Source organism: Erythrolamprus reginae, chromosome 3 (assembly GCF_031021105.1).
Source record: "Erythrolamprus reginae isolate rEryReg1 chromosome 3, rEryReg1.hap1, whole genome shotgun sequence".
Classification (NCBI taxonomy): domain Eukaryota; kingdom Metazoa; phylum Chordata; class Lepidosauria; order Squamata; family Dipsadidae; genus Erythrolamprus; species Erythrolamprus reginae.
The window spans coordinates 253239180-253266823 of record NC_091952.1 but is presented as its reverse complement, the minus strand read 5'-3'; the positions used below and the strand labels follow the sequence as shown (position 1 = coordinate 253266823).

Sequence of the window (27644 nt, the reverse complement as noted above, 5' to 3'; positions counted from 1 at the left end):
TGTATTATTTTTTATTCAATCCAGATTATTAATTTCTATTGGATGCTCCTATACATAGACAAATTTTACAGGCAAATATCTTTGGCCAAATTCAAATTTTATGATAAAGGGCAGCTTCAATATGGCAGATTTTGGAGGATGCTATTGGACTTCTCCGTACTGAAGGAGCGGGTCCAGCAGTCACATGGGTTGCTCATGTCCAATCCGGTGGAACTGAGCCTAGTATTAAAAAAGCTTGCCGGATCCGCCCCTTCCCCAGAATTCGCTCAGTTCGCATATCCTGCGGTTGTATTGTGATAGCTCGTTCAACATACTAACACCTTCCCTTCGATCCTTTTCTTCAAAAGTAGTAAGATTTGTTTTATCATTATTATTTACTTGCACTAATAGCGCCAGCCGTTTGCGGCTCGGCTTTTTTCCTTTGGAGAAGTTGCGGTTTCGTTTTTCCCCCGGCGGTTTTGCCGGTTACGATTCCTGCGGCCGCTTGTGGATTCTTCTAATCCTTTGGCCTGGAGGTCCCGGTGCAAGTATTAATCTATTGAATTATTGATTATTTATTGTATACAAAATATTTAAGGGCTTAAGAAATACCTCCTGCGGAGTGAGACGCCTTCTAGTCTCCTGGACTTAGTCGATCGCTTCCCCTTTAAGTAATTACGGAGCGATTTTTTTCGGCGCGAAGGCCTTCGCGCCCTTTTTAATTCTAGGCCTCTCGTGTTGGCCTCCTGCCAGCCGCGTAGGCCTCAGTCCACCGCGTGGATCCCGGAGCGGGCCTTGGGGGTCCCAGGCTAAATTCTCCACCGGCTAAGCCTCCAACCAGAGTGCCTTGGTTTACTTAATTATAAAGTTTAGGGAGGCTGGCCCCGCTGGGTTTGGGGGCACGAACTCTGGGTTTGCCCAGATTGTCCTCAAGTTTCAGCAGCTTCGAGGCCTCGAAGCAGGATCCATTCCTCTTGGGAAGTCCTTGAAATTCTTCTCCTTATTATTCAGTTATTGGCTCAGCCTTGTCTTCTGTTAATTGTCAGACTATGGCTACTTTTCCCAAGAGAGGCACAACTAAAGGTCCCAGAGAGGCCAGGCCTACAGGCGATGAGATTACTAGTATCCCCCAGGCCTCTTCCTCCTCTTCTCCAGGGGCCCGCCCCTCGACCAAGGTCACCAGGGCCGAGAAGAGAAGGGACCTAGCCCTACAAAAAATCCATGACAAATCAGCAAAACGTTTGAAAGTGCAGGCCCAAGTAATCAGTAGTCAAGACCCCCCAGAGGCTTCTAGTCTACCTCCTTCTGGGGTCCCTGTGTTATCTCTGGATGAGCCAAACCTAGACAGACCCCAACCTAACCTATGGGGCATAGGTCCAGAGGAACCAGATATTATTGAAGATTCCCCCCAGCCAGGATCTTCCCAGGCCTTTAGGGATTCTTCTGCCATTTCTGCTGATATTTCCAGTTTACCTCCTGAGTTCCAGTCTATATTTGCTGTGCTGTCCAAAGCCATTGATGCCAAACTCTCCACCATCAATGAGCTTCCCTTACCTCTTCCTCCTTCTCGTTCCTCCCGCCCCTTGGGTTCTTCCCCAGCGGTCAGAGCTCCTATTCAGGATGATTCAGATTCCTCCCAGGATGAATATGAGGATATAGAGGATGATGAGGATCCTTTTCAAGGCTTATCAGATGATGAGGAATCCCAAATAAAGGTTCCTCCTCCAATTACTATTTTTCCTTCTCAATTATTCAAATCTCTCCTCCTCAAAGCTAGAATTTCTACGGGATTAGCGGCCCAGGAGAAACAAGCCTCCACTTCCACTGATCCCCCCGAGGAGAATTTACCTTACTTCACAGAGGAACAGGAGGATAACGAGGTAATTCCTATGCCTAAATTGTTTAAAGATGCTTTACTCAAACAGTGGGAATTTCCAGCATCTGGCCTTAATCCCTCCACCAAGGATAGAAAGTTGTACAAACTTTCCTCTTCCTATGAAGAGCTTCTATCCTTTCCCAAACCGGATGAACCTGTCAAGATTCTTCACTCGGCAGCGGCTGTGCCAGGCGAGGCGGAGGAAGTCCTCCGCCCAGAGGACAAGCGCATTGAGCAAATGCTCAAAAGAGGATTCACCGCTGATTCCTGGGCCATTAAAAGTTCTGCAGCGGCTTCCTTTTTCTCCAGAGCCATGCTGCTGTGGCTTCGCCAACTTCAACAGCATATTCCTCCCGATGACTTGAGAGGTCAACAAGACTTCAACAAGGTCTTTGCAGCTGCCCAGTACGTGGCTGATGCCACCTTGCAATCTACTAGATTTTCTGCTAAGTCTATTGCAGCTTCTACAACGGCAAGAAGACTCCTATGGATTCGCCCTTGGCAAGCGGGAGTTCGCCAAAAGTGGCAGTTATCCCAGGGTCCCTTAAAGCGCGACCTTCTCTTCGGTGATCTTCTGGATCCACTCCTCACGGAGACCACGGACAAGAAGAAAGTTTTGGGTCCAACCACAAAAAAGGCTACCAAAACGCAGTCCTTTCGTCGCCCAGGGCGCCAGCAAGATCAAGCGGCTTCCTATCAGAGATCTCCAGGTCAGTATTCCCCCCGCTTTCGTTCCCAAGGTAGGAACTCCAGGGGTAGAGGGTTTCGCTTCCAAAGGGGAGCTTCCTCTAACAGGGCTTCAAAAAAACCTAGATGGTAATCTTACCTCCATTCCCATAGGGGGTCGCCTAGCTCATTTCGCCTCTAATTGGCGTCTCACCTCCAAGGACCCTTGGGTCATTGACACTGTTCAAACAGGCCTTCTTTTAGAATTTATTTCTCCTCCCCCTAAACGTTTTATTTCCTGCCCTTCTCCCAGGTCATCCTCAGATTGTAACCGTATGGAGGAGGCCATTTCTCATCTATTGTCCATCAGAGCCATTCAACCGGTCCCTTCCGGTCAGAAGGGCCTAGGTTTTTACTCCATCCTATTTATGGTTCCAAAGTCCTCCGGAGGTTGGAGAGCTATTTTGGATTTAAAGAAACTAAACCTATTCATCAAATATAGGAAGTTTAAGATGCACTCCTTGTCTTCTATTTTGGCCGCCATTCACTCGGGAGATTTCATGGTCTCCTTAGACCTCACTGAGGCCTACCTTCACATTCCTATAGCCAAATGCCACAGAAAATTTTTACGTTTTTCCTTTCAAGGCAGGCATTTCCAGTATAGGGCGATGCCATTTGGCCTTTCCTCGGCCCCTCGGGTCTTTACAAAGCTCTTGGGGTCCCTGGCGGCCTATATCCGGGCGTCTCCCATCCACATTTTATGTTATCTTGATGATATTTTGATTCATGGGAACTCCCTAGAGAGAGTGAAAACAGACCTTTCGGTCACCATGTCAGTCCTTCAGGACCATGGATTTTCCATCAACTTTGATAAAAGTCACCTCCAACCTTCCACATCCATTTCTCACCTGGGATCCATTATTGATTCAGAATCCTCCCAGGTTTTTCTCTCTCCCGAGAGAAAACTCAGTATAGTGGAGTTAATTTCTAACTTTTTATCTAATTCTTCAGTATCCATAGTTGCTCTATCTTCCCTTTTGGGGAAGATGGTGTCATGCATAGGCATCATTCCCTGGGCTCGCCTTCATGCTAGGGAACTCCAGTGGCTCCTGTTACCTTTTCAGAGATCGGGGCACAGCAACTCAAATCGACGCATTGTCATCCCACTGAGTGTTCGCAGATCCTTCAAGTGGTGGAAGTCTCCGGCCATGGACAGAGGATCCCCGTTCAGGTGCCCGGATCAATTTGTCATCACCACAGATGCCAGTCTATCGGGATGGGGCGCCCACGCCCAGGGGATGATAGCCCAGGGCACGTGGTCCCCGGAGGAAGCTTCCAGGCCAATCAATTGGCTAGAGTTAAGAGCCGTTTCCCTGGCTCTGAAGCATTTCTCTCCTCGCATTCCCAACCGGCACGTTCTCATTCTCACCGACAACATTGCCACAAAAAGCCATATCTGCAGACAGGGGGGCACGAGATCCAAGGCTCTCATGAGGGAGGCCCTCAAGTTGGGCCTTTGGGCGGAAAAACATCTCCAGTCGCTCCTAGCCGATCACATCTCGGGGAGTCTCAACGTCCAGGCGGATTGGCTATCCCGAGCAACGATAGACCCAGGAGAGTGGAACCTCCATCAAGACCTGTTCCATCAAATCACCCTCAGATTCGGCCTACCAATCCTGGATCTCTTCGCGACCAATGCGAACGCCCAACTCCCTCGCTTCTATTCCAGATTTCCATCCCCGGGAGCGGAAGCAATCAATGCCCTCCGGAGTCCATGGCCTCCAGGCCTACTCTACGCATTTCCTCCAATTCCAATCCTCCCGGACGTGATTCACAAGGTCCTCACCGAGAGGGCCCGAGTAATCGTAATCGCCCCTCATTGGCCCCGCCGGCCCTGGTTCGCGGATCTCCAACAGCTGTCCGTCCAGGACCCTTGGCGACTTCCCGTTTCGGGGGATATGCTGCGGCAGGGGGCCTCTTTCCATCCAGACCCGGAGTGGTTCCACCTCACCGCCTGGCTGTTATCAGGAGAGATTTAGAACTGCGTGGTCATGACCCCGATTCAGTGGAGGTCATTTTAAAGGCCAGAAGGGGTTCCACCAATCGAATCTACGACCACACGTGGTCCAAGTTTCACCAGTGGTGTCTACAGGAAGGTCTCTCCCCTCTGTGCATCCCCATACACAGAATTATTTCCTTCCTTATGCAAGGCTTCCATAAAGGACTTTCCACCAGCACCCTCCGGCGTCATCTGGCAGCCATTTCATCTGTCCTAGGGGGTCCCCGCAGACAGCCTCTCCGATCCTTCCCTGAAGTTCAGGAATTCCTCAAGGGCATAGCCAACCTCAGACCTTCCAAGGTCCACAGGTATCCATCCTGGGATTTGCCACGGGTTCTCCATTCCCTCACGCAGGCACCATACGAACCCCTAAAATCGGCGTCCCTCAGGTACCTATCCTTTAAGGTAGCATTCCTGGTGGCTATTACCTCTGCCCGACGCATTTCGGAGCTGGCTGCCCTCTCAATCAGGCAGGACCTTTGTCAATTCCATCAGGACAAGGTAGTCTTGCGACTGGACCCCACCTTCTTACCCAAGGTCAGTTCCATGTTCCACAGATCTCAGGATATTGTCCTACCTTCCTTCTGCCTCCAACGAGACCATCCCTTGGCAATTAGATGGCACACCCTGGATCTCACCAGAGCGCTGAGAATATATATCCAACGCACAGGACCCTTTCGGAGGTCAGAAGCACTTTTTGTAGCCTATCATCCCAGAGTCATGGGGGCCAAAGTGTCTTCAACAGTAATAGGCCGTTGGATCAGAGGGACTATATCTAAGGCCTATGAGTCGGCCTCCCTCTCAGTTCCAAGGAACATCACAGCGCATTCCACCAGGAGCGCAGCCACCTCGGCCGCTTGGGCGACTCAAGCCCCGTTGGAGGAGGTCTGCAAAGCAGCCACTTGGGCCTCGCCAAATTCCTTCATCAGGCACTACAAAATTGATTCTTACGCTTCAGCGGACGCTGCCTTCGGCAGAAGGGTACTCCAATCCGTTATCTCACACGATAGCAAGCTAATCCCACCCTAGGGACCATCTATTGGGTATGTCCCATGTGACTGCTGGACCCGCTCCTTCAGTACGGAGAATAGGCGTTGATTGCTTACCTGAACGCCTCTTCTCGTACGGTGAGCGGGTACAGCAGTCACTTCCCGCCCTTGTATGTGTCTTCTTTACCTTTCTATATCTTTCTTCCTCTAACAATGAGAGTTGAACACTACAGAGCTTCACAACTGAGCCTAGTCTATGGATTCGCGAATTCTGGGGAAGGGGCGGATCCGGCAAGCTTTTTTAATACTAGGCTCAGTTCCACCGGATTGGACATGAGCAACCCATGTGACTGCTGTACCCGCTCACCGTACGAGAAGAGGCGTTCAGGTAAGCAATCAACGCCTATTTTATTTTATCATCATTTTGGGGGGGACAAGAACTTTTTCAAATATTGGTGGCCTCTGGGCTTCCCCCGGAGACTTTTTACTTAACTCCTTTGAAATCTTGCCAGAATTTAGTTCGGTTAAGCAGAAATCTTCATTTCAAGCCTTGAGAGCTTCCAAGCTCATTTTGTTAATAATAGGTGTTTTAAGTTTAGCTCTAGAGTTACATAAGAAATCGATGTTGGAGGGAAAAACAATCCAAAATTGAAGTGGGCAATAGGTGAAGCAGTAGGTAGTCCTCAACTTTTTTTAAAATTGTAATTAAATTTTATTAGAAAAATATGCCCATGTTACACCAACACTCCGCAGTCTGCTTTGGTTGCCGATAAGTTTCCGATCACAATTCAAAGTGTTGGTTATGACCTATAAAGCCCTTCATGGCACCGGACCAGATTATCTCAGGGACCGCCTTCTGCCGCACGAATCCCAGCGGCCAGTTAGGTCCCACAGAGTGGGTCTTCTCCGGGTCCCGTCAACTAAACAATGCCACTTGGTGGGACCCAGGGGAAGAGCCTTCTCTGTGGCGGCCCCGGCCCTCTGGAACCAACTCCCCCCAGAGATTAGAATTGCCCTCACCCTCCTTGCCTTTCGTAAGCTACTTAAAACCCACCTCTGCTGCCAGGCATGGGGGAATTAAGACTTTTTCTTCCCCTAGGCCGTCACAACTGTATATATGGTATGCTTGTATGTATGTTTGGTTTTTATATATTAAGGGGTTTTAATTTGCTTTTAGTATTGGATTTTATTGTACATTGTTTATGGTTGTTGTTAGCCGCCCCGAGTTTTTGGAGACGGGCGGCATATAAATCCAATAAAACTAAACTAAACTATCTATATTGATACTATAAACCTCCTTTCCTTTCCTCTCCTCTCCTCCCTCTTCTTTTCTCTTCCCTCCTCCTCTCTTCTCCTCCCTCCCCTTTCCTTTCTTTTCCTCTCCTCTCGTTTTCTTCTTCTTCATTCTGTTTTCTCTTCTCATTTAATTCTTTCTATGTAGGTCAAGTTTATTTTAACCACAGTCCACAAGCATTTTAAGTAGCTTCCTTTCATACTGTATGATTACCATTGTATTTTTCCTCTTGGCATTATAGTTGTTTGGGTTTGGCTTTTAAAGCTGTTCTTTTTAAACGGGGGGAAAAAACTTATTTTCAAAGTAGGGTCCTTTGGGAACAAAGGAGGAAGAACAATCCTCTGAGCCAGCATCTGGTTTGGCGTTTGGGGGAATTGTTGATGTCAACGCTTCTGGCTAGCATCTACCTCCGAAGATTAAAGTGAGAGTAAATTGTCTCCTAGCAAAAGTTTTTGCAAGAGAGATGGACTATTTTTATCTATCTATCTATCTATCTATCTATCTATCTATCTATCTATCTATCTATCTATCTATCTATCTATCTATCTATCTAGGCCTGCCTGCCTATCTATCTTTCTATCTATCATCCATCCATCCATCCATCTATCTTGTCTGTCTGTCTGTCTGTCTATCTATCTACGCCTGCCTGCCTGCCTGCCTGCCTGCCTGCCTATCTATCTATCTATCTATCTATCTATCTATCTATCTATCTATCCATCCATCCATCCATCCATCCATCCATCCATGTATCTATCTATCTATCTATCTATCTATCTATCTATCTATCTATCTACCTACCTACCTACCTACCTACCTACTTATCTGTCTGTCTGTCTATCTATCTATCTATCTATCTATCTATCTATCTATCTATCTATCTATCTATCTATCTATCTTACTTATGCAATTTTTGCCTGGATATCTGCATTCATGCATTCATTCATTCATTCTATCCACCCATCCACCCATCTATCTATCTTATTTATTTCTCCAATTCTTGCCTGGATGTTTTTCCTTCATGCATTCAGCTATGAAAGCTATAACCACAGGGTTTTGGGTCACACTGCCCTGCAGTTTGAATGCAGAAACCATTAGTTGTGGAGTTTTATGATCCTTGGACTGCTACAGCTTGTAAAGTTCTGGGCAACCCTTTTGATGTAAAACTGTAGGACAGGAGTGTCAGTTTGTGGGAATTGCACTATCTCCCCACTGTGAGTTGGCCCAAAACTTGGTCCAGTTTCTGAATGTAGCCTCTTCCAAGCTTGGTCTTGGCTGGAGAGCCTTTTTCCTAGTTTTCTCCTAGTCTTTCCTCACTATGTTGTTAGCTAGGCATAACAAAAAACCCAAAAAACCTCTGGACATTTTATGGGTTAGAAGTGCAGTTTGTTGCAACTTCAAATGGTCACTAAATGAATGCTTATAAGTCTTATTATGGGACTGGAGGCTAAAACATATGAAGAACGGTTGCAGGAACTGAGCATGTCTAGTTTAACGAAAAGAAGGACCAGGGGAGACATGATAGCAGTCTTCCAATATCTCAGGGGTTGCCACAAAGAAGGAGGAGTCAACCTATTCTCCAAAGCACCTTGTTTTGTCACGTATGTGTTGGTGGTATAAAGAGATATAATAATATTTATATGCATGATACTAGTAAGAGAGAAAAATTAGGACAGGGGACGGAAGGCACGCTGGTGCACTTATGCACGCCCCTTACTGACCTCTTATGAATCGGGAGAGGTCAACAGTGGATCGTCTAACGTTAAAGTTTTGGAGGGTTAGGCGATGATACTACAGAGTCAGGTAGTGAGTTCCATGCATCAACTACTCGGTTACTTAAATCGTATTTCCTGCAGTTGAGTTTAGAGCAGTTTACTTTGAGTTTGTATCTGTTGTGTGCTCGTGTGTTGTTGTGGTTGAAGCTGAAGTTGTCATTGACAGGAAGGACGTTGTAGCAGATGATTTTATGGGCTGTGTTTAGGTCATGTTTAAGGCGACGCTAGTTCTGAGCTTTCTAAACCTAGGATTGTAAGTCTAGTTGTGTAGGGTATTCTGTGGCGAGTGGAGGAGTGGAGGGCTCTTCTAGTAAAGTATCTCTGGACATTTTTTTTAGAGTGTTTATGTCCGAAATGTGGTGCAGGTTCCAGACAGATGAGCTGTATTCAGGAATTGCAGATGGCTTTGTATTTGGCTGTGTCCCTGGCAGGCTGGTGGGGGCAGGAGCGATTATCCCTGAAGGCCCAGACTTGTCCAAAGTTACGACATCTTCCAAGACAACACCCATTGCAATCAACAATCTTAATTGGGCTTTGTGCAACGGCAGCCAGATGTAATATACCCGCTGACAAGGCGATTAGTAAATCCACCCTCTCTGATTGATTATGTGCTGCCAACGGGTAGACCACACGGGTAGAATTTCCAAGCCCAGGATTACATAATTAAGAATGAAATAAAGTATACTTTGCACATTTAAAGAGATAGCCCTAAATAATTATTGGATAACATTTTTGGGGATTCGTAAGGTTGAGAGCTGCTTGCAAAATACCTAGGTCTACGGAAATTGTGCTTTGTTTTTTTTAAATGTGGCATCATCACTGCTTGTTACAACAATAGATTTTAAAAGCTTAGAACCTAAGAACCTAAGAAGAGCCATGCCAAAGCCCATCGGAACTGCCTGCTACCGCACGAATCCCAGCGACCGATAAGGTCCCACAGAGTTGGCATCCATGAATCTGTCTAATCCTGCCTTGAAGCTATAAAGGCTGACAGCTGTCATGACCTCTTCTGGAAGTGAATTCCATAAACCAAGGACCCTCTGGGTGAAGAAATATTTCCCTTTATTTGTCCTCACTTTCTTACCTGTGAGCTTTAGGGAGTGCACTCTAGTCCTAGTATTGTGTGATAGAGAAAAGAATTTTTCTCTCTCCACCTTTTCTATCCCATGCATGATTTTATACCCCTCGATTAAGTCCCCCCTTATACACCGTCTTTCAAGGCTGAAGAGACCAAGGCGTTGCAACCTGGTTTCATAGGGGAGGTGCTCCATTTCCTTCATCATTCTTGTTGCCCTTTTTTGCACCTTTTCGAGCTCCATTATATCCTTCTTGAGGTGCGGTGACCAGAACTGTACACGGTACGGCAAATGTGGTCTCACCGTCGATTTGTACAGAGGCAATACAACACTTGCCGACCTATTTTCGATTCCCATCGTAATCATGCCAAGCATGGAATTTGCTTTTTTTTACAGCTGCTGCGCACTGGCTTGAAATCTATTGTTACATATTTTATTCTAGTTACTGCATTTTCTTTAGTGATAATGAATTATATTCCCAACCAGCTTTAAAAAAAAAAAAAAGTGAATCACAATCTCTGGATTTAAATTGCTATTCTATGCTTATCCCTGTGAGAAGATCTTTAATGCTTTAATGCAAAAGGATATTTTTTAAAAAATGATTCATATTCCCTTGTTTGTTTCCTCCTCAGCTCATTGATTTGCTGGCTTTGCATATCAATTGTGTGCTATTAATAGCATTTTCTTAGTCATATGTTCTTTCTGAGCCTGGCTTGATCTAGAAAGGAGGTATTGATCTAATTCGGTCTTTTTGCTAGTCTCGTGCCCTCTACATGGGTTAAAATGGCAATTTCCAGGATTATTATTATTATTATTATTATTATTATTATTATTTGGATTTGTATGCCGCCCCTCTCCGTAGACTCGGGGCAGCTAACAACAGTAATAAAAACAGCATATAACAATCCAATATTAAAACAGTTTAAAACCCTTATTATAAAACCAAACATACATACAGACATACCATGCATAAAATTGTAAAAGCCTAGGGGGAAAAGTATCTCAGTTCCCCCATGCCTGGCGGCAGAGGTGGGTTTTAAGCAGCTTACGAAAGGCAAGGAGGGTGGGGGCAATTCTAATCTCCGGGCGGGAGCTGGTTCCAGAGGGCTGGGGCCGCCACAGAGAAGGCTCTTCCCCTGGGTCCCGCCAAGCGACATTGTTTAGTTGACGGGACCCGGAGGAGGCCCACTCTGTGGGACCTACCTGGTCGCTGGGATTCGTGCAGCAGAAGGCGGTCCAGGATTCTCTGTCGAAATGCCCAGGAGGAGTTACAGAATCCTGACACAGTATTTGTCGCTGAGGGTTGAACTTGGTTGTTTTCTTGCAGACATCTCATCACCCAACTGGGTAACATCATCGATACTAGAAAGGGAGGGGGTTTGTCTAGTGGGAGGAGGAGGAGGAAGGAAAAGAGGAGGGAGATTGTGGGCTTCTTGGTTCTCTCTGAGCCGGGTTGTTATCTTGCAGACATCTCATCATCCAACTGGGTAGCATCAACAGTGCTAAAAAGGGAGTGGGATTTGTGGAGAAGAGGAAGAGGAGGGGGGAGGAATCTGAACTTGAAGATGTTTAATTACCCAACTACGTAGCTTCATCAATGCTAGAAGCAGGAGGAGAGGGGAAGGATGACTGGATTCCTTGGTACTCATTGGAAATCTCACTGAGGTTTGCTTGAAGATGTTTCATTACCAAACTAGCTGGTGGTAATAATAATAATAATAATAATAATAATAATAATAATAATAATAATAATAATAATAATAATAATAGACTGACCGAATTCTGAAGCATAACACACCAGACATCCTGATTGTGGAGAAAAAGAAAGTATGGATCATCGACATCGCAATCCCAGTGGACAACAGAATTGTCAATTGCAAAAGGCCACTTTACTGGGATCGGCAAACATAATTTGCCGCTACTTCATGCAGTCCTAGGTGCTTGGGAAGCGCCCGACTGGGGATGAAATACGAAATCTAGCATAGTGATCTCGTTTGCTGTGTTGTATTGACATAATAATAATAATAATAATAATAATAATAATAATAATAATAATAATGTCTTAAGCATAAAACGTATCAGGAAAGACTTAATGAACTCAATCTGTATAGTCTGGAGGACAGAAGGAAAAGGGGGGACATGATCGAAACATTTAAATATGTTCAAGGTTAAATAAGGTCCAGGAGGGAAGTGTTTTTAATAGGAAAGTGAACACAAGAACAAGGGGACACAATCTGAAGTTAGTTGGGGGAAAGATCAAAAGCAACATGAGAAAATATTATTTCACTGAAAGAGTAGTAGATCCCTGGAACAAACTTCCAGCAGACGTGGTTAGTAAATCCACAGTAAGTGAATTTAAACATGCATCAGATAAACATATATCCATCCTAAGATAAAATACAGGAAATAGTATAAGGGCAGACTAGATGGACCATGAGGTCTTTTTCTGCCGTCAGTCTTCTATGTTTCTATGTTTCCAATAATAATAATAATAATTTATTAGATTTGTATGCTGCCACTCACCAAAGACTCAGTGCGGCTCGCAACAATAACAAACAGTCTACAAATCCAATATTTAAAAAACAATTTAAAACCCTTATAGTAAAATTAATCACACAATCCATTCAAACCAAGATAGCTGGGGGATATGTCAGTTTCCCCAGGCCTGGCTACAAAGATGAGTTTTCAATAATTTACAAAAGGCAAGGAGGGTGGGGGCAGTTCTAATCTCCAGGGGGAGTTGATTCCAGAGGGCTGGGGCCGCCACAGAGAAGGCTCTTCCCCTGGGGCCCGCCAGACGATGTTGTTTCGTCGACGGGACCCAGAGGAGGCCAATTCTGTGGGATCTAATTGGTCGCTGGGATTCGTGCGGCAGAAGGCGGTCCCGGAGATATTCTAGTCCGATGCCATGTAGGGCTTTATAGGTCATAACCAACACTTTGAATTGTGAAACTGATCGGCAGCCAGTGCAGGCCGCGGAGTGTTGATGAGACGTGGGCAAATCTAGGTAGCCCCACGATGGCTACCGCGGCCACGTTCTGCACGATTTGGAGTAGCATCAGTGCTAGTAGGATGTGGAGTTTGCAGAGAGAGGAGGAGAAGGTGGAAGCGGGGGACTATGGAGTCCTTGATACTGTGAGATTGGTTGTGTTCTCGAAGATGCTTTCATTACCCAACTAGATAACTTCATCAAGCTACAAAGGAGTGGGGTTTGTGGAGATGGGAAGGAGGATTGTGGAGTCCCTGGTCCTTCCTGGTTTTTCTTGCAAACGTTTCATTACCAAACTAGATAACATCATCAGTGTTAACAGAACGTGGAATTTGCAGAAAGGGGGAGAAGGGGGATAACTACGGAGTCCTTGATGCTGTGAGCTCTGTTGTTTTCTTGAACAAGAGGAGGCGTCTGGAGTCCTTGTGGCTCACTGAACTTGGTTGTTTTCTTGCAGATGTCTCATTTCCGAACTAGGTAACATCATCAAAGTTCTCTCCATCTCAAACCTATAAAGCCCTCTGTTATTTGATTTGAATCTGATTCGGTCTGGGGGGGGGGGCTGCGCACACACGCACAAACACACACACACTTTTAGAATATATATTTGGACATAACTTCGAGGACTGCCTACAAACATTCAGGACAAGAGGACTCGTCCCCCGTTCCTTAGTAATGAACTTTAGAAAATCTTTGAAGGAGCAAAAACATTTCCTCTTTTTGTACATCCGATAAAGATCCTTTCTATGGAGAAATAAGTCCCACCACTGGTCTTCCTGTCACAAGCTTTGGGGTATTTTAATTTTTTTAAAAAAGAGAACATTCACAACACTGGTAGGTCTTCTCTTTCTTTCTTTCTTTCTTTCTTTCTTTCTTTCTTTCCTTCTTTCTTTCTGTCCTCGCTCGCTCACTCTCCTTCCCTCCCTTTCCCTCTTTCTTTCTTTCTTTCTTTCTATCTTTCTCTCTCTCTCCTTCCCTCCCTCCCACTCTTTCTTTATTTCTCCTTCCTGCCCTTCTTTCCTCCCTTCCATCCTCCTTCCTCTTCCTTTCTTTCTATCTTTCTTTCCCTCTCTCCTTCCCTCCCTCCCCCTCTTTCTTTCTTTCTTTCTATCTTTCTATCTTTCTCTCTCCCTCCTTCCCTCCCTCCCACTCTTTCTTTATTTCTCCTTCCTTCCCTTCTTTCCTCCCTTCCATCCTCCTTCCTCTTCCTTTCTTTCTATCTTTCTTTCCCTCTCTCCTTCCCTCCCTCCCCCTCTTTCTTTCTTTCTATCTTTCTCTCTCCCTCCTTCCCTCCCTCCCACTCTTTCTTTATTTCCCCTTCCTTCCCTTCTTTCCTCCCTCCCTTCCATCCTCCTTCCTTCCTTCCTCTTCCTTTCTTTCTATCTTTCTTTCCCTCTCTCCTTCCCTCCCTTCCCCTCTTTCTCTCTATCTTTTTCTTTCTTTCTCCTTCCCTCCCTCCTTTCCTCCCATCCTCATTCCTTCCCCTTTCTTTCTTTCTTTCTTTCTTTCTTCTCTCTCTCCCTCCTCTCTCCCTCCTTTCTCTCTCTCTCTCTTTCTTTCTTCCTTCCTTCTCCAAATCATTTTAAAAGAGGATCACACATTTTTTAAGAAACAAAGTACTGTACTGTAGTTTCCTTCTCCACCCCCACCCCACTTCCATGTTTTATTTGTTTCATTTAAAATATTCAACTTCCATCAAACGGTGTGTGTGATCCTGGGTCCAGTTATTTTTAAACAACCACAGCCCACATACAGTATTTGTTGTAGTCTTCACCACCATCATATTAATAACATCATAACAATAATACTCAACATCATCTCCTTTAGCAACTCTCCACGTTCGCAATTCCTCTTTTTGTATCTCCTCTTTTTTAACTTCTCTTTCTATTGCCTAGTTTTCTTGATTGCTTGAGAATAATAATAATAATCCTCATCATAGTTTAAAAATCAGATAGCTGCTTCAAAGGGTGGTCTGTTTTTAGCCAGGAGAGCTTAAAGAGAGTGAAGGGAGGGCTTGTTTTTATGGAATGAAAGGCAGGGTGGCTCTCTTACATGCCAGTTAATTATTATTATTATTATTATTATTATTATTTATTATTATTAATATTTATTAGATTTGTATGCCGCCCCTCTCCGTAGACTCGGGGCGCTTACAGCAATAATAAAAACAATGTATAACAAATCTAATAATTAAAAATATCTAAAAAACCCTTATTTAAAAAGCAAGACATACACACAAACATACCACGCATAAACTATATAGGCCTGGGGGAGATGTCTCAATTCCCCCATACCTGATGGCAGAGATGGGTTTTAAGGAGTTTACGAAAGGTAAGGAGGGTGGGGGCAATCCTAATCTCCGGGGGGAGTTGGTTCCAGGGGGTCGGGGCCGCCACAGAGAAGGCTCTTCCCCTGGGTCCCACCAGACGACAGGACCCGGAGAAGACCCACTCTGTGGGAACCAATCGGTCACTGGGATTCGTGCGGCAGAAGGCGGTCCCGGAGATATTCTGGTCCGATGCCATGAAGGGCTTTATAGGTCATAACCAACACTTTGAATTGTGACCGGAAACTGATCGGCAACCAATGCAGACTGCGGAGTGTTGGTGTAACATGGGCATACCTTGGGAAGCCCATGATTGCTCTGACAGCTGCATTCTGCATGATCTGAAGTTTCCGAACACTTCTCAAAGGTAGCCCCATGTAGAGAGCGTTACAGTAGTCGAGCCTCGAGGTGATGAGGGCATGAGTGACTGTGAGCAGTGACTCCCGGTCCAGATAGGGCCGCAACTGGTGCACCAGATGAACCTGGGCAAACGCCCCCCTCGCCACAGCCGAAAGATGGTTCTCTAATGTGAGCTGTGGATCGATGAGGACGCCCAAGTTGTGGACCCTCTCTGAGGGGGTCAGTAATTCTCCCCCCCCCCCAGGGTAATGGACGGACAGATGGAATTGTCCTCGGGAGGCAAAACCCACAGTATTATCAGGGTTGAGTTTGAGTCTGTTGACACCCATCCAGACCCTAACAGCCTTCAGGGCAAACCTGGGCAAACTCCCCCCTCGCCACAGCTGAAAGATGTTTCTCTAATGTGAGCTGTGGATCGAGGGGGATGCCCAAGTTGTGGACCCTCTCTGAGGGGGTTAATAGTTCTCCCCCCAGGGTAATGGACGGACAGATGGAATTGTCCTTCTTGGGAGGCAAGACCCACAGCCGCTCCGTCTTGTCTGGGTTGAGTTTGAGTTTGTTGACACCCATCCAGACCCCAACAGCCTCCAGGCACCGGCATATCACTTCCACTGCTTCGTTGACTGGACATGGGGTGGAGATGTACAGCTGGGTATCATCCGTGACTTGATTTTTTTTCTCTCTCTTTTTTTGCTTCCAGATTTATCAGCCGCTCGATGGGGATTCGCATCGCCTCTTCACTTTTGTGTAGCCAACAGAACGACTTCAGCACCTCCTCAGTTCTCATTATGAAACTGGTATTAACTGAATGGCAATTATGGATTTTTAACTCTAGATCCCAGTAAGCCAAAAATTTAAAAAAAAAAAATCAACACAACAACAACAAACCAACGGAATCCCGCCAAGCCATATGTTGAGAAAAAAAATCTTTTCTTTCTACCAAATAAGTTTGGATGTTCCTCTCCGAGTATCGGAAAAGCCTTTGTGAAGAGTCGATGCCAAAAAGAAACCCACTTGTTTTGCTCCCGAAGGAAATTACAAATATTTTTTCTGCTTGTGTTGCAACGCCATGAGGAACGACGGAAGGCACCCTAATTTATCGCAAGAGATGACAGAGATATTTATATAGATATTTTAAAAAGGGGGAGGGCCGGGGGAGAGAAAAAAAGGAGGGGGAAAAAGTTAAACCTATATAAATAGATAACAGATAGATAGATAGATAAATTATATGTATTTTTTATGGTGGTAACAATGGCTCCCCAGAATGCTGACTCAGAATCTATGCAAGTCCAAGCGCTTCCGGGCACCCGGCTCCAGAAACCCGAAAAGGAGCGCGAGAGCAAAGAAGAGACGATTAGCGAAGGATCCATAGACCGTATCCCGGTACGGCTATGGGTGATGCACGGCGCCGTCATGTTTGGCAGGGAATTTTGTTACGCGATGGAGACAGCTTTGGTGACACCGGTATTGTTACAAATTGGTAAGTCAAAATTGGCGCCATGCCTCTTTAGGAGACGGGGGCCCTGAGCTGGGTTTGCTTTCTTGCCGACGTCTCGTTACCCGACTCGGGAACATCATCAGGACTGGAACGGAGCGGGGTTTGCTCTCTTTTTGTACACTAGCAGAAGTTCTGGGCACTCTTGTCAACTTTTCCCAATGGAACACTGCATTCCGATTTGGGCGCCGTGATCAGAGGTAGGCAAAGTTGATTCTAATATGACTTGTGGACTTCAAATCCCAGAATTCCTGAGCCAATCACAGTAGCTCAGGAATCCTGGGAGTTGAAGTCCACATATCATAGAAGAGACAACTTTGCCTAGCCCTGGCTACGATGGTGTCCTAGTGGACAGGCATTTAAATACGAGCCAGCAGCTGCCAAAAAAGCCAACACAGTTCCAGGCTTCATTAAAAGAGGGATAGAGTCAAGATCACGTGAAGTGTTAATACCACTTTATAAGGCCTTGGTAAGGCCACACGTGGAATCCTGCATTCAGTTTTGGTCGCTACAATGCAAAAAAGATGTTGAGACTCTGGAAAGTGTGCAGAGAAGAGCAACAAAGATGATTAGGGGACTAGAAGCTACAACATATGAAGAACGGTTGCAGAAACTAGGTTTGTCTAGTAGAATAGAATAGAATAGAATAGAATTTTATTGGCCAAGTGTAGTAGATCCTTGGAACAAACTTCCATCAGACGTGGTTGGTAAATCCAAAGTAACTGAATTTAAACATGCCTGGGATAAACATAGATCCATCCTAAGACAAAATACAGGAAATAATATAAGGGCAGACTAGATGGACCAGGAGGTCTTTTTCTGCCGTCAATCTTCTATGTTTCTAAAAAAAAAGTGACTTACGACCGTTTTTCACACTTTGTTAAGCATCCCCACGATCAAAATTCAAAACTTTCGGCAATTGGTTAAATAAGGTTCAGGAGGGAAGTGTTTTTCATAGGAAAGTGAACCCAAGAACAAGGGGGCAAAATCTGAGGTTAGTTGGGGGAAAGGTCAGAAGCAATGTGAGAAAATATTATTTTGCTGAAAGAGTAGTAGATGCTTGGAACAAACTTCCAGCAGACATGGTTGGTAAATCCACAGTAGCTGAATTTAAACATGTCTGAGATAAACATAGATCCCTCCTAAGATATAAAATACAGGAAATAGTATAAGGGCAGACTAGATGGACCATGAGGTCTTTTTCTGCCGTCAATCTTCTATGTTTCTATGACAATGTAGGCCACGTGGAAAGTTCGGGCGTGTTTTCGCTTAGTCATGTCAAGCACCAAGAGGGTAAACAGCGGGAGGCGAAGTTTGCAAAACGTTAGCGAATAAATAAGGAGCTTACCTTGCGAAACACTAAGCCTGCAAAGGCTCCTCGGTGATGTAACTCGGCTTGGAAAATCTCCCAAGATGTTCCCTTGAAGCTGATGAATGCCGTCGTGCCGCAACATGCCTATAAATGTGGGGGTAGAAGGGGGGGCTGCTTTGCTGCAAAGGAATTTTCCTGCAACCAAAAAAAGTTGGGTGCAGACATCCAAATGGAAGTCAATTATTAAGCTGCCAGGTTCATGAGACTTGTCCTCATTGAAGCAAGACAGTTTCTAATTTTGAGATCTAACCCAGGAGAAATTAACCTAGAACAAAAGACAAATTTCCTAACACAGTGTTTCCCAACCTTGGCAACTTGAAGATATTTGGATTTCAACTCCCAGAATTCCCCAAATATCCAAATGTCTTCAAGTTGCCAAGGTTGGGAAACACTGTCCTAACAGTTAGAAAAAAAATACCGTATTTTTCGGAGCATAAGACGCACCGTAATTTTTTGGGAGGAAAATAGGGGGGCAAATCTGCCTACCATGTATTCATCTGGCTAGCATCCTTAGTCTGCTCAGCTTCAACACATTATTTTATCTCCTGATTGGGGCTGAAAAAAATCTTCGAAGGGAGCAGCAATGAAAACAAGCCTGCAAAGACTTAGGGCTGGGAAAAAACTTTTTCAGAGTAGCAATGAAAAAAAGCCTGCAATGGGTAAGAGATGGGAAGATTGTTAGCACCTTGTTAGGGCTGGGGAAAAAGGCTTAGACAAAGCTACAGAGTATGATGCACCCAAATTTTCAGCCACTTAGGGGTAATCAGTGGAACGACTTGCTCCAGAAGTTGTGGGTGTTCCAACATCTCTCTCCCCCCCCCCCTCTTTGTGGCAGCCCCTCAAATACTGGAAGATGGCTATCACATCACCCTGAGTCCTTCTTTACACTAGACTAACCAGACCCAAATCCTGCAATCAATAATAATAATAATAATCCACTGGAACTTGTGCCAGAACTACCATTTACCAGTGGCAAAGAACTGGTGGGATCATAAGCCCGAAAAAGTGTTCGAAAAGATTGTGTTGGAGATTATTAGCGGCTTCCTCCCAAGTTTTGGCAGCTTCACATGATTCCTCAAGAAATTTGAATTAGAATTAACATATTTTTTCAAAGTCTAAGACACACCGGAGTATAAAACGCACCTTAGTTTTTGGGAAGGAAAATGGGGGAGGGGGGAAATCTACCTGCCAGGTATTCACCTGGCTAGCCTCCTTAGTCTGGTCAACTTCAACACATTATTTTATCCCCTGGTCAGGGCTGAAAAAACCTTTTTCGGAGGGATTAGCAATGAAAACAACTCTGCTTAGACTTAGGGCTGGGGGGAAAAAAACTTCAGAGTAGCAGTGAAAAATCCCACTAGCCAGAAAGATATAAATATAAAGGCATATAAATCCAATAAGTAAATAAGATTGTTAGTGCCATGTTAGGGCTGAAAAAACCTTTTTCAGAGGGAGCATCAATGAAAACAAGCCTGCAGGCTAGGAATAGACAGGGCTGGAGGGGGGGAAATGCTTCAAAAAAGCTACATTCGGAATATAAGATGCACCCCAATTTTCAGCCTCTTTTAGCAGGGAAAAAGATGATGATGATGATGATTATTATTATTATTATTATTATTATTATTATTATTAATCTCCGTAGACTCGGGGCGGCTCACAACAATATACTCTGAAAAATACGGCAGTTCGTTAACATTAACTCTTAGCAAGTTGTTGCAATCGAATCATGTTGTGCCTCCACCATGGGTCAATTTTTGAATAATAAGGAACCTGGAAAACTGCAAGGCAGCAATTTTCAAACTGCAAGTCTTTCCCATCCCTACTCGAAGAGTCCGAGGATAAAATCTGGCTCCTGTGCAGCAAAGAAGTAGTTATTCTGCTAAGATGCAGCTTTTTCCTTGTGCTGGAAAACTTTTTTTTGAACAAAATATTCTGTAAACACTCTTGGGGGGGAGTGGGGAAAGAATCTGTTGGCTCGGCCTTTTGCGGTGGGAAATTGGTTCATCAGATCCACTGGGTTGAATCAGCCTGTTTCTGTTTGTGTTTTCATCTTTTTTTATTGCTTGCAGTTTATTTCCCCCCAAAGGCGGAAGGAATAAGCTCTCTGCTTCTGCAATTGCAGTTTTGTCTGCAGACTCAACGTACGACTTACAAGGCAGCCCAAAAATTTCCATTGCTAAGCAAGAGGTCACTCGGGGAGTTTTGCCTGGTTGTGCAACCTTTCTTGTTAAGTCTTCATGCAACCTAATAACCATAATTAGCTTTTTTGGCTGCTGTTGCACACTGCTAGGTGCTTTTTGGAAAGCCATTGGATTTGCTTTTTGCATTTTGGAAATCCATCAGATTTCCATCCATCAGATTTCCATTCTGAATTTTGGAAATCCATCAGATTTCCATTCTGAATATTATAACAAGCAGGAAGAGGGAGATTGTGATCCCCTTATATAGAGCACTGGTGAGACCACATTTGGAGTACTGTGTTCAGTTCTGGAGACCTCACCTACAAAAAGATATTGACAAAATTGAACGGGTCCAAAGACGGGCTACAAGAATGGTGGAAGGTCTTAAGCATAAAACGTATCAGGAAAGACTTCATGAACTCAATCTGTATAGTCTGGAGGACAGAAGGAAAAGGGGGGACATGATCGAAACATTTAAATATGTCAAAGGGTTAAATAAGGTCCAGGAGGGAAGTGTTTTTAATAGGAAAGTGAACACAAGAACAAGGGGACACAATCTGAAGTTAGTTGGGGGAAAGATCAAAAGCAACATGAGAAAATATTATTTCACTGAAAGAGTAGTAGATGCTTGGAACAAACTTCCAGCAGACGTGGTTGGTAAATCCACAGTAACTGAATTTAAACATGCCTGGGATAAACATATATCCATTGTAAGATAAAATACAGGAAATAGTATAAGGGCAGACTAGATGGACCATGAGGTCTTTTTCTGCCGTCAGTCTTCTATGTTTCTATGAATTTTGGAAATCCATCAGATTCCCATTCAAGGTGTGGGCACCAAAAGTCCAGGTGCTGGCAAAAGAGGCACAGACTCAACCCTGATGCAACTGAAGCTGTTACATAATCCAGCCTGGCCTCTCTCACTCTTAACCTGCAAAGCAGATTAAAGGTCTCAATTAGCTCATCGGCTGGTTTTATGTGGGCATTTAAATGCATGGCATATGCAGGTGACGGTTGAGCTAATTGCAAAGAAAACACATGATCCAGGTTGTTTAGAAAGAGGCACGGTGGAATTCTTGCCGGCCTTTATTTATTTAAGCCTTAAGTCACGAAAGCAGAGCTGGCCAACTGGTTCTGCCTTGACCAGTTTTTCCAAAGGTAGTTCAGCTCAGGAACACCCCCGCCAAGCGGTTACAGGGGAACATCCTGATGTTATATTATAACAACAACAGAGTTGGAAGGGACCTTGGAGGTCTTCTAGTCCAACCCATTTCTTTCCCATCTGTTTGCCAGGAATTGAGAGGGCCGGATGCCATGATCTTAGTTTTGTTAATATTGAGTTTCAAGCCAACTTAATAATAATAATAATAATAGTAATAATAGTAATAATAATAGTAATAATAATAATAACAACAACAACCGCCTTCTGCCGCACGAATCCCAGTGACCGGTTAGGTCCCACAGAGTTGGCCTTCTCCGGGTCCCATCGACGAAACAATGTCGTCTAGCAGGCTAAGGGGAAGAGCCTTCTCTGTGGTGACCCTGACCCTCTGGAATCAACTCCCCCCCCCCCGGAGATCAGGACTGCCTCCACCTTCCTTACCTTTTGCAAACTCCTTAAAACCCACCTCTGCCGTCAGGCATGGGGAAATTGATTCCCCCGGGATGTTCCGTTATATGTATGGTTCGTCTGGGATGTATGACTGTTTTTATACTGTTTTTTTTTTTTTCCAAATCATTGGATTTGTACTGTGTTTTGTTGTTGTGAGCCGCTCCAAGTCTTCGGAAAGGGGTGGCATACAAATCTAAATAATAATAATAATAATAATAATAATAATAATAATAATAATAATAATAATAATGATAATAATCTGATAATAAAACAACAACAGCAGCATCAGCAATGCAGCAACAACAACAAGAGTTGGAAGGGACCTTGGAGGTCTTCGAGTCCAGCCCCTGCTTAGGCAGGAAACCCTATACTACTTCAAACAAATGGTTATACTGTACCAGTGCTTCCCAACCTTGGCAACTTGAAGATTATCTGGACTTCAACTCCCAGAATTCCCCAGCCAGCATTTGCAGGCTGGGTAATTCTGGGAGTTGAAGTCCAAATATCTTCAGGTTGCCAAGGTTGGGAAACACTGGATTATACAACATTTTAAAAACTTACATTATTGGAGCATTCACAACCAAAACTGAACGCAGGATTCCAAGTGTGGCCTTACCAAGGCCTTATAAAGTGGTATTAACCCTTCACGTTCTTTTTCATTCTCCTTCACCTGCATCAAGAGGCTGTTTAGTTCCTCTTCACTTTCTGCCATTAAGAGTGGTAGCATCTGCATATCTGAGGTGGTTGATATTTCTCCTGGAAATCTTAATTTTATTTCCAAATAAAATTCTCCTCATTAAGCGCTAGGAACACAAAAGCCCTTTTCAGAGCCTTAAGCCCGGAACGCCTTCTGCTCCTGAATTAGAAACATAGAAGATTGATGGCAAAAAAAGACCTCATGGTCCATCTAGTCTGCCCTTATCCTATTTCTTGTATTTGATCTTAGGGTGGATATATGTTTATCCCAGGCATGTTTAAATTCAGCGACTGTGGATTTGCCGAACTTGTCTGCTGGAAATTTGTTCCAAGCATCTACTACTCTTTCAGTAAAATAATATTTTCTCACATTACTTCTAATCTTTCCCCCAACTAACCTCAGATTGTGCCCCCTTGTTCTTGTGTTCACTTTCCTATTAAAAACACTTCCCTCCTGAACCTTATTTAACCCTTTAACATATTTAAATGTTTCGATCATGTCCCCCCTTTCCCTTCTGTCCTCCAGACTATACAGATGGAGTTCATTAAGTCTTTCCTGATACGTTTTATGCTTAAGACCCTCCACCCATCTTTGGACCCGTTCAATTTTATCAATTTTACCTTAAGCCCGGATCGCCTTCTGCTCGTGAATTAACTTCAGTTAACCATCAATGTGTGTGTGTGTGTCAGATGCACACTTACACGCAGATCTCCTTTTGTGGGAGTGTAAAATATATCTTCAAATATATCTTCGCGCACGAGTGGAAAGCAGTTGCACTCGCGGGCAAAGCTCCACCAACGTGTGCGGAGGGCGCTAGCGTGTGAAGCGCCATTCGCACAAATGGAGTTTTGCGAGCGAGTGCAAACACCTTCCACTCACGCGAGTGGAACTTCACACCTATGGGCTTACCCACTTCTCTGGTGGCCCAGTTTCAAACAGGCCGCAGCCCGGTAGTGGGTTTTGGCCCCGAAGCTGTGGCCCCCTTGATTAAAAAAACCCCCTCAAAATGCTAAGTATATACAGTGGTACCTCATACGAACCCCTCGTTATACGACCTTTTCGAGATATGAACCCGGAGTTCGGAATTTTTTTTGCCTCTTCTTATGAACTTTTTTCACCTTACGAACCCCCCGCCGTCACTGGGATGTCCCGCCGCCGGACTTCCGTTGCCAGCAGAGTGCCCGTTTTTGCGATCCTGGGATTCCCCTGAGGCTCCCCTCCATGGGAAACCCCACCTCCGGATTTCCGCATTTTTGCGATGCTGTAGGGAAATCCCAGGAGGGGAATCCCAGGATCGCAAAAACAGGTACTCCGCTGGCAACGGAAGTCTGGAGGTGGGGTTTCCCAGCGAGGGAAGCCTCAGCGAAATCGCACCATCGCAAAAACACGGAAGTCCTCAAAACCCCACCTCCAGACTTCTGTTGCCAGCGGAGCGCCCGTTTTTGCGCTGCTGGGATTCCCCTGCTGGGATTCCCCTGCAGAATTGCAAAAACACGGAAGTCCGGAGGTGGAGTTTCCCATGGAGGGGAGCCTCAGGGAAATCCCACCAGTGCAAAAACGGGCACTTTGGCTTGAAAAAGGGGTGAGTTTTGGGCTTGCACGCTTTAATCGGTTTTCCATCAATTCCTATGGGAAATATTGTTTCGTCTTACGAACCTTTCACCTTACTAACCTCCTCCCGGAACCAATTAAGTTCGTAAGACGAGGTATCACTGTATTTAGCAAACCACAACCCCAACTCTGTGTGAGAATAAATTCCAATTGGGCTACTTAAAATTGCAGGCCTGCCTCCTTGTTTTTCACACTATTCCAGGCCTTTTGTGATTCCGGTGCCGCGCAAAAGTTGGCAGGCCCCGGATGGCTGCAAATCTCTTTTTGTCACTTTTTGTGGCTGCTGTATTTCTTGTCCCCTTGATGTGGAAAAGACGTTTTTGAGTGCTTTGAGGCGGGCGACGTCTGTGTCTTTGTCACTACTAGCAACTTGGGCACTCCATCCTACGTCCTTTGCCATTCTTCCCGCAGAAAAGCGGCTTTAATGTTCTGTGCCTGCTCCAAAGACGCTTTCTTCTGTTTTCGGTTCAGCTCCTCCTTCGATACGATGCTCGGGTCTTTCTTTGCCGCTCCCTGGCATCCCGTAAAGTCTTAATTTCAAGAATTTATCCCCGGCCCCTTGGATGACCTTATTTTAACTCTCAACAGCCCACAGACCCGCTGTTATATAATAAAACGGATTAATCAGTTCGCATTCGATATTGGATTTTTGGTTGTCAGCTGACATCCCCTGAATGACAGATTGAGTGCAGGCCACGGCTGACTTAAATAATGCTAGATATGTCAAGGGTAGGCGGTGATGTAATGCTTAAGAAGAAAAAAAATACACAGAATTAATGCACTTCCTTATTTGGGAGAGGGTTAGGGAGGGTCTGGCTAACGGCCAGGAGTGAGTCACTATTGCAGCTCTTTGCAAAAAGCTCTTTGTTAATCTTTCTCTGCTCACCTAGAACCGGTTCAAGGTTGCATGCATAACTTTGATTTCACAGGTCCAAAACCTAACCCACAAATAGAGTCCTTGGCTTACAGCCAAAATTTGTGGTTACTAAGTGAGACAATTGTTAAACGAACGGCGCCCTGTTTTTACGATCTTCCCTGCCACAGTTATTACCAATTTTGGAGTATAAGACGTGCCTTTTTCCTCCCTAAAAGAGGCTGATAATTTGGGTGCGTCTTATACTCTAAACGTAGCTTTTTTTCAGCTCTAACTAGCTGCTAACGATCTTCCCAGCTCTTACCTTGCATGTTCTTGCATTGTTACACTCTGCAAAGAATGTTTTCCAAGCCCTAAGTCTTTGCAGGTTTTTTTTCCATTGTTCCAACTTGCTCCGAGTAAGTTTCTTTCCAGTTCTAACCAGGTACTAACAATGTTCCCAGCTCTTACTGGCTTTCAAACTCTTTCATTGTTACTCTCTGCAAATAATGTTTTCCAAGCCCTAAGTCTTTGCAGGGTTTTTCCCATCGCTCTACTTGCTCCGAATGTTTCTTTGCAGTGCAAATGATGTTCCCAGCTCTTACTGGCTTGCAAGCTCTTTCACTGATACTCTCTCTGAATAGAGTTTTTTTTAAAGCCCTTAATCAGGAGATAAAATAATGTGCTGAAGCTGACCAGACTAAGGACGCCAGCCAGATGGAACATCTGGTAAGCAGATTCTTTTCCCTGTTTTCCTCCCCAAAACTAAGATGCGTCTTATACTCTGAAAATATGTTAAGGAAAATGCTGCAGTTATTAAGTTAGTAACACAATTGTTTGGTGAATCTGAAGCTTCCCCGATTGGACTTGGCTTGTTAGAAGGTCGCAATGACCCCGCAACGACACTCCAACCGTCATAAATGTAAGTCAGTTGCCAAGCATTTGAATTTTGACCAGCATGGGATGTTGCAACGGTTGTAAATGTGAAAAGCGGTCATACTGCAGGTCACTTTTTTTTCAGCGCCGTTGTAACTGGCTGCTGAATGAACTATTGTAAGATGATGATTTTGCACGTTTAAAAGCAGTTATAGCTCTTTTTCATGATTTAAGCCAGGGGGGCTCCATCCTTGGCAACTTGAAGACTTGTGGACTCCCAGAGTTCAAAGAGCAAAGCTGGCTAAGGAATTCTGGGAGTTGGAGTCCACAAGTCTTAAAAGATGCCAAGGTTGGAGACGTAGAACTACGTCGCTTTAAACACGACCTAAGCATATCCCATAAAAATCATCTGCTACAATATCCTTCCTGTCAATGACTACTTCAGCTTCAACCACAACAACATACGAGCACACAACAGATCCAAACTTAAAATAAACCGCTCCAAACTCGACTGCAGGAAACACGACTTTAGTAACCAAGTAGTTGATGCATGGAACTCACTAACTGACTCTGTCATCATCTAACTCCCAAAACTTTACCCGTAGACTCTCCACTGTTGACCTCTCCCGATTCCTAAGAGGTCAGTAAGGGGCGTGCATAAGTGCACCAGCGTGCCTTCCGTCCCCTTTCTAATGTCTCTCTCTTACTAGTATCATGTATATAAATTTTATTATATTTCTGTATACCACCAATACGTACTTGACAGAACAAACAAACAAATAAGTAAATAACAACAAATGCTTAATCTGGCAAAAAATAAACAAAAAACCCTGCTTTGCTATAACTGTAAATCTAGCTTGCTTTAAGGGGGGGGGGGGATCTGCAAAAGTTCTGAAAATAATTTACTCAAAACTGAATTGATCCAAAACGGTGGTTTGTGAGGTCCAGTTCCCCCCCCCCAAAAAACCCGCTCTATGTGCTATTTTTTTACATCCTACTAATAGTATCTCACACTATAAATGTTTCACAATTAAATGGACAAACCCATTATTTTCTGTATCTGGCAGGATTACGTGCAGTTTGGCATTTTCACTGAGGCCAAGTTAGGAAATATACACGGTGATTCACACACCCCTGTGACTTAAAAAAAACCCTTTCGGTCTGATGTTGGGATCCAAAGGCAGACCGTGCTTGACTTAGATCCACTCGCTTAACGACCGTCCGAAGTTGCAACGGCACTGATCAAATTCGGGCACTTGTCACTTGTAAAATGGGGCAAAACTCACTTAACAAATTTCTCACTTAGCAACATAAATGTTTAGCTCAACTGTGGTCATAAGGCGAGGACTACCTGGGATTTGGAACAGGACCAGACATAAAATGGGGGCTGTAAAAGCGCTATGGAGAGGTATATAAGTTTAAATTCTATTGCTATTGCTATCAGTTCGGCGGTTTGAATTCCTAGCGCCGTGCAATGGGATGAGCTCCTATTATTTGTCCCAGCTTCTGCCTAGAGCTCAAAACCATGTAAAAATGCAGGTAGAAAAATAGGGAGCACCTTT

At 44.5% G+C, this 27644-nt stretch overlaps 1 protein-coding gene across 1 annotated transcript in view; it reads left to right on the top strand.

The window, feature by feature from the left end:
• SLC45A4 (solute carrier family 45 member 4) overlaps positions 1–27644 on the top strand; it is a 121477-nt gene that overhangs the window by 65368 nt on the left and 28465 nt on the right. The window contains exon 2 of the mRNA XM_070748366.1: positions 16087–16866. Coding sequence (XP_070604467.1) covers positions 16626–16866 — 241 coding nt within the window. The 5' untranslated portion in view covers positions 16087–16625. The remainder of the gene's footprint in view (positions 1–16086; positions 16867–27644) is intronic.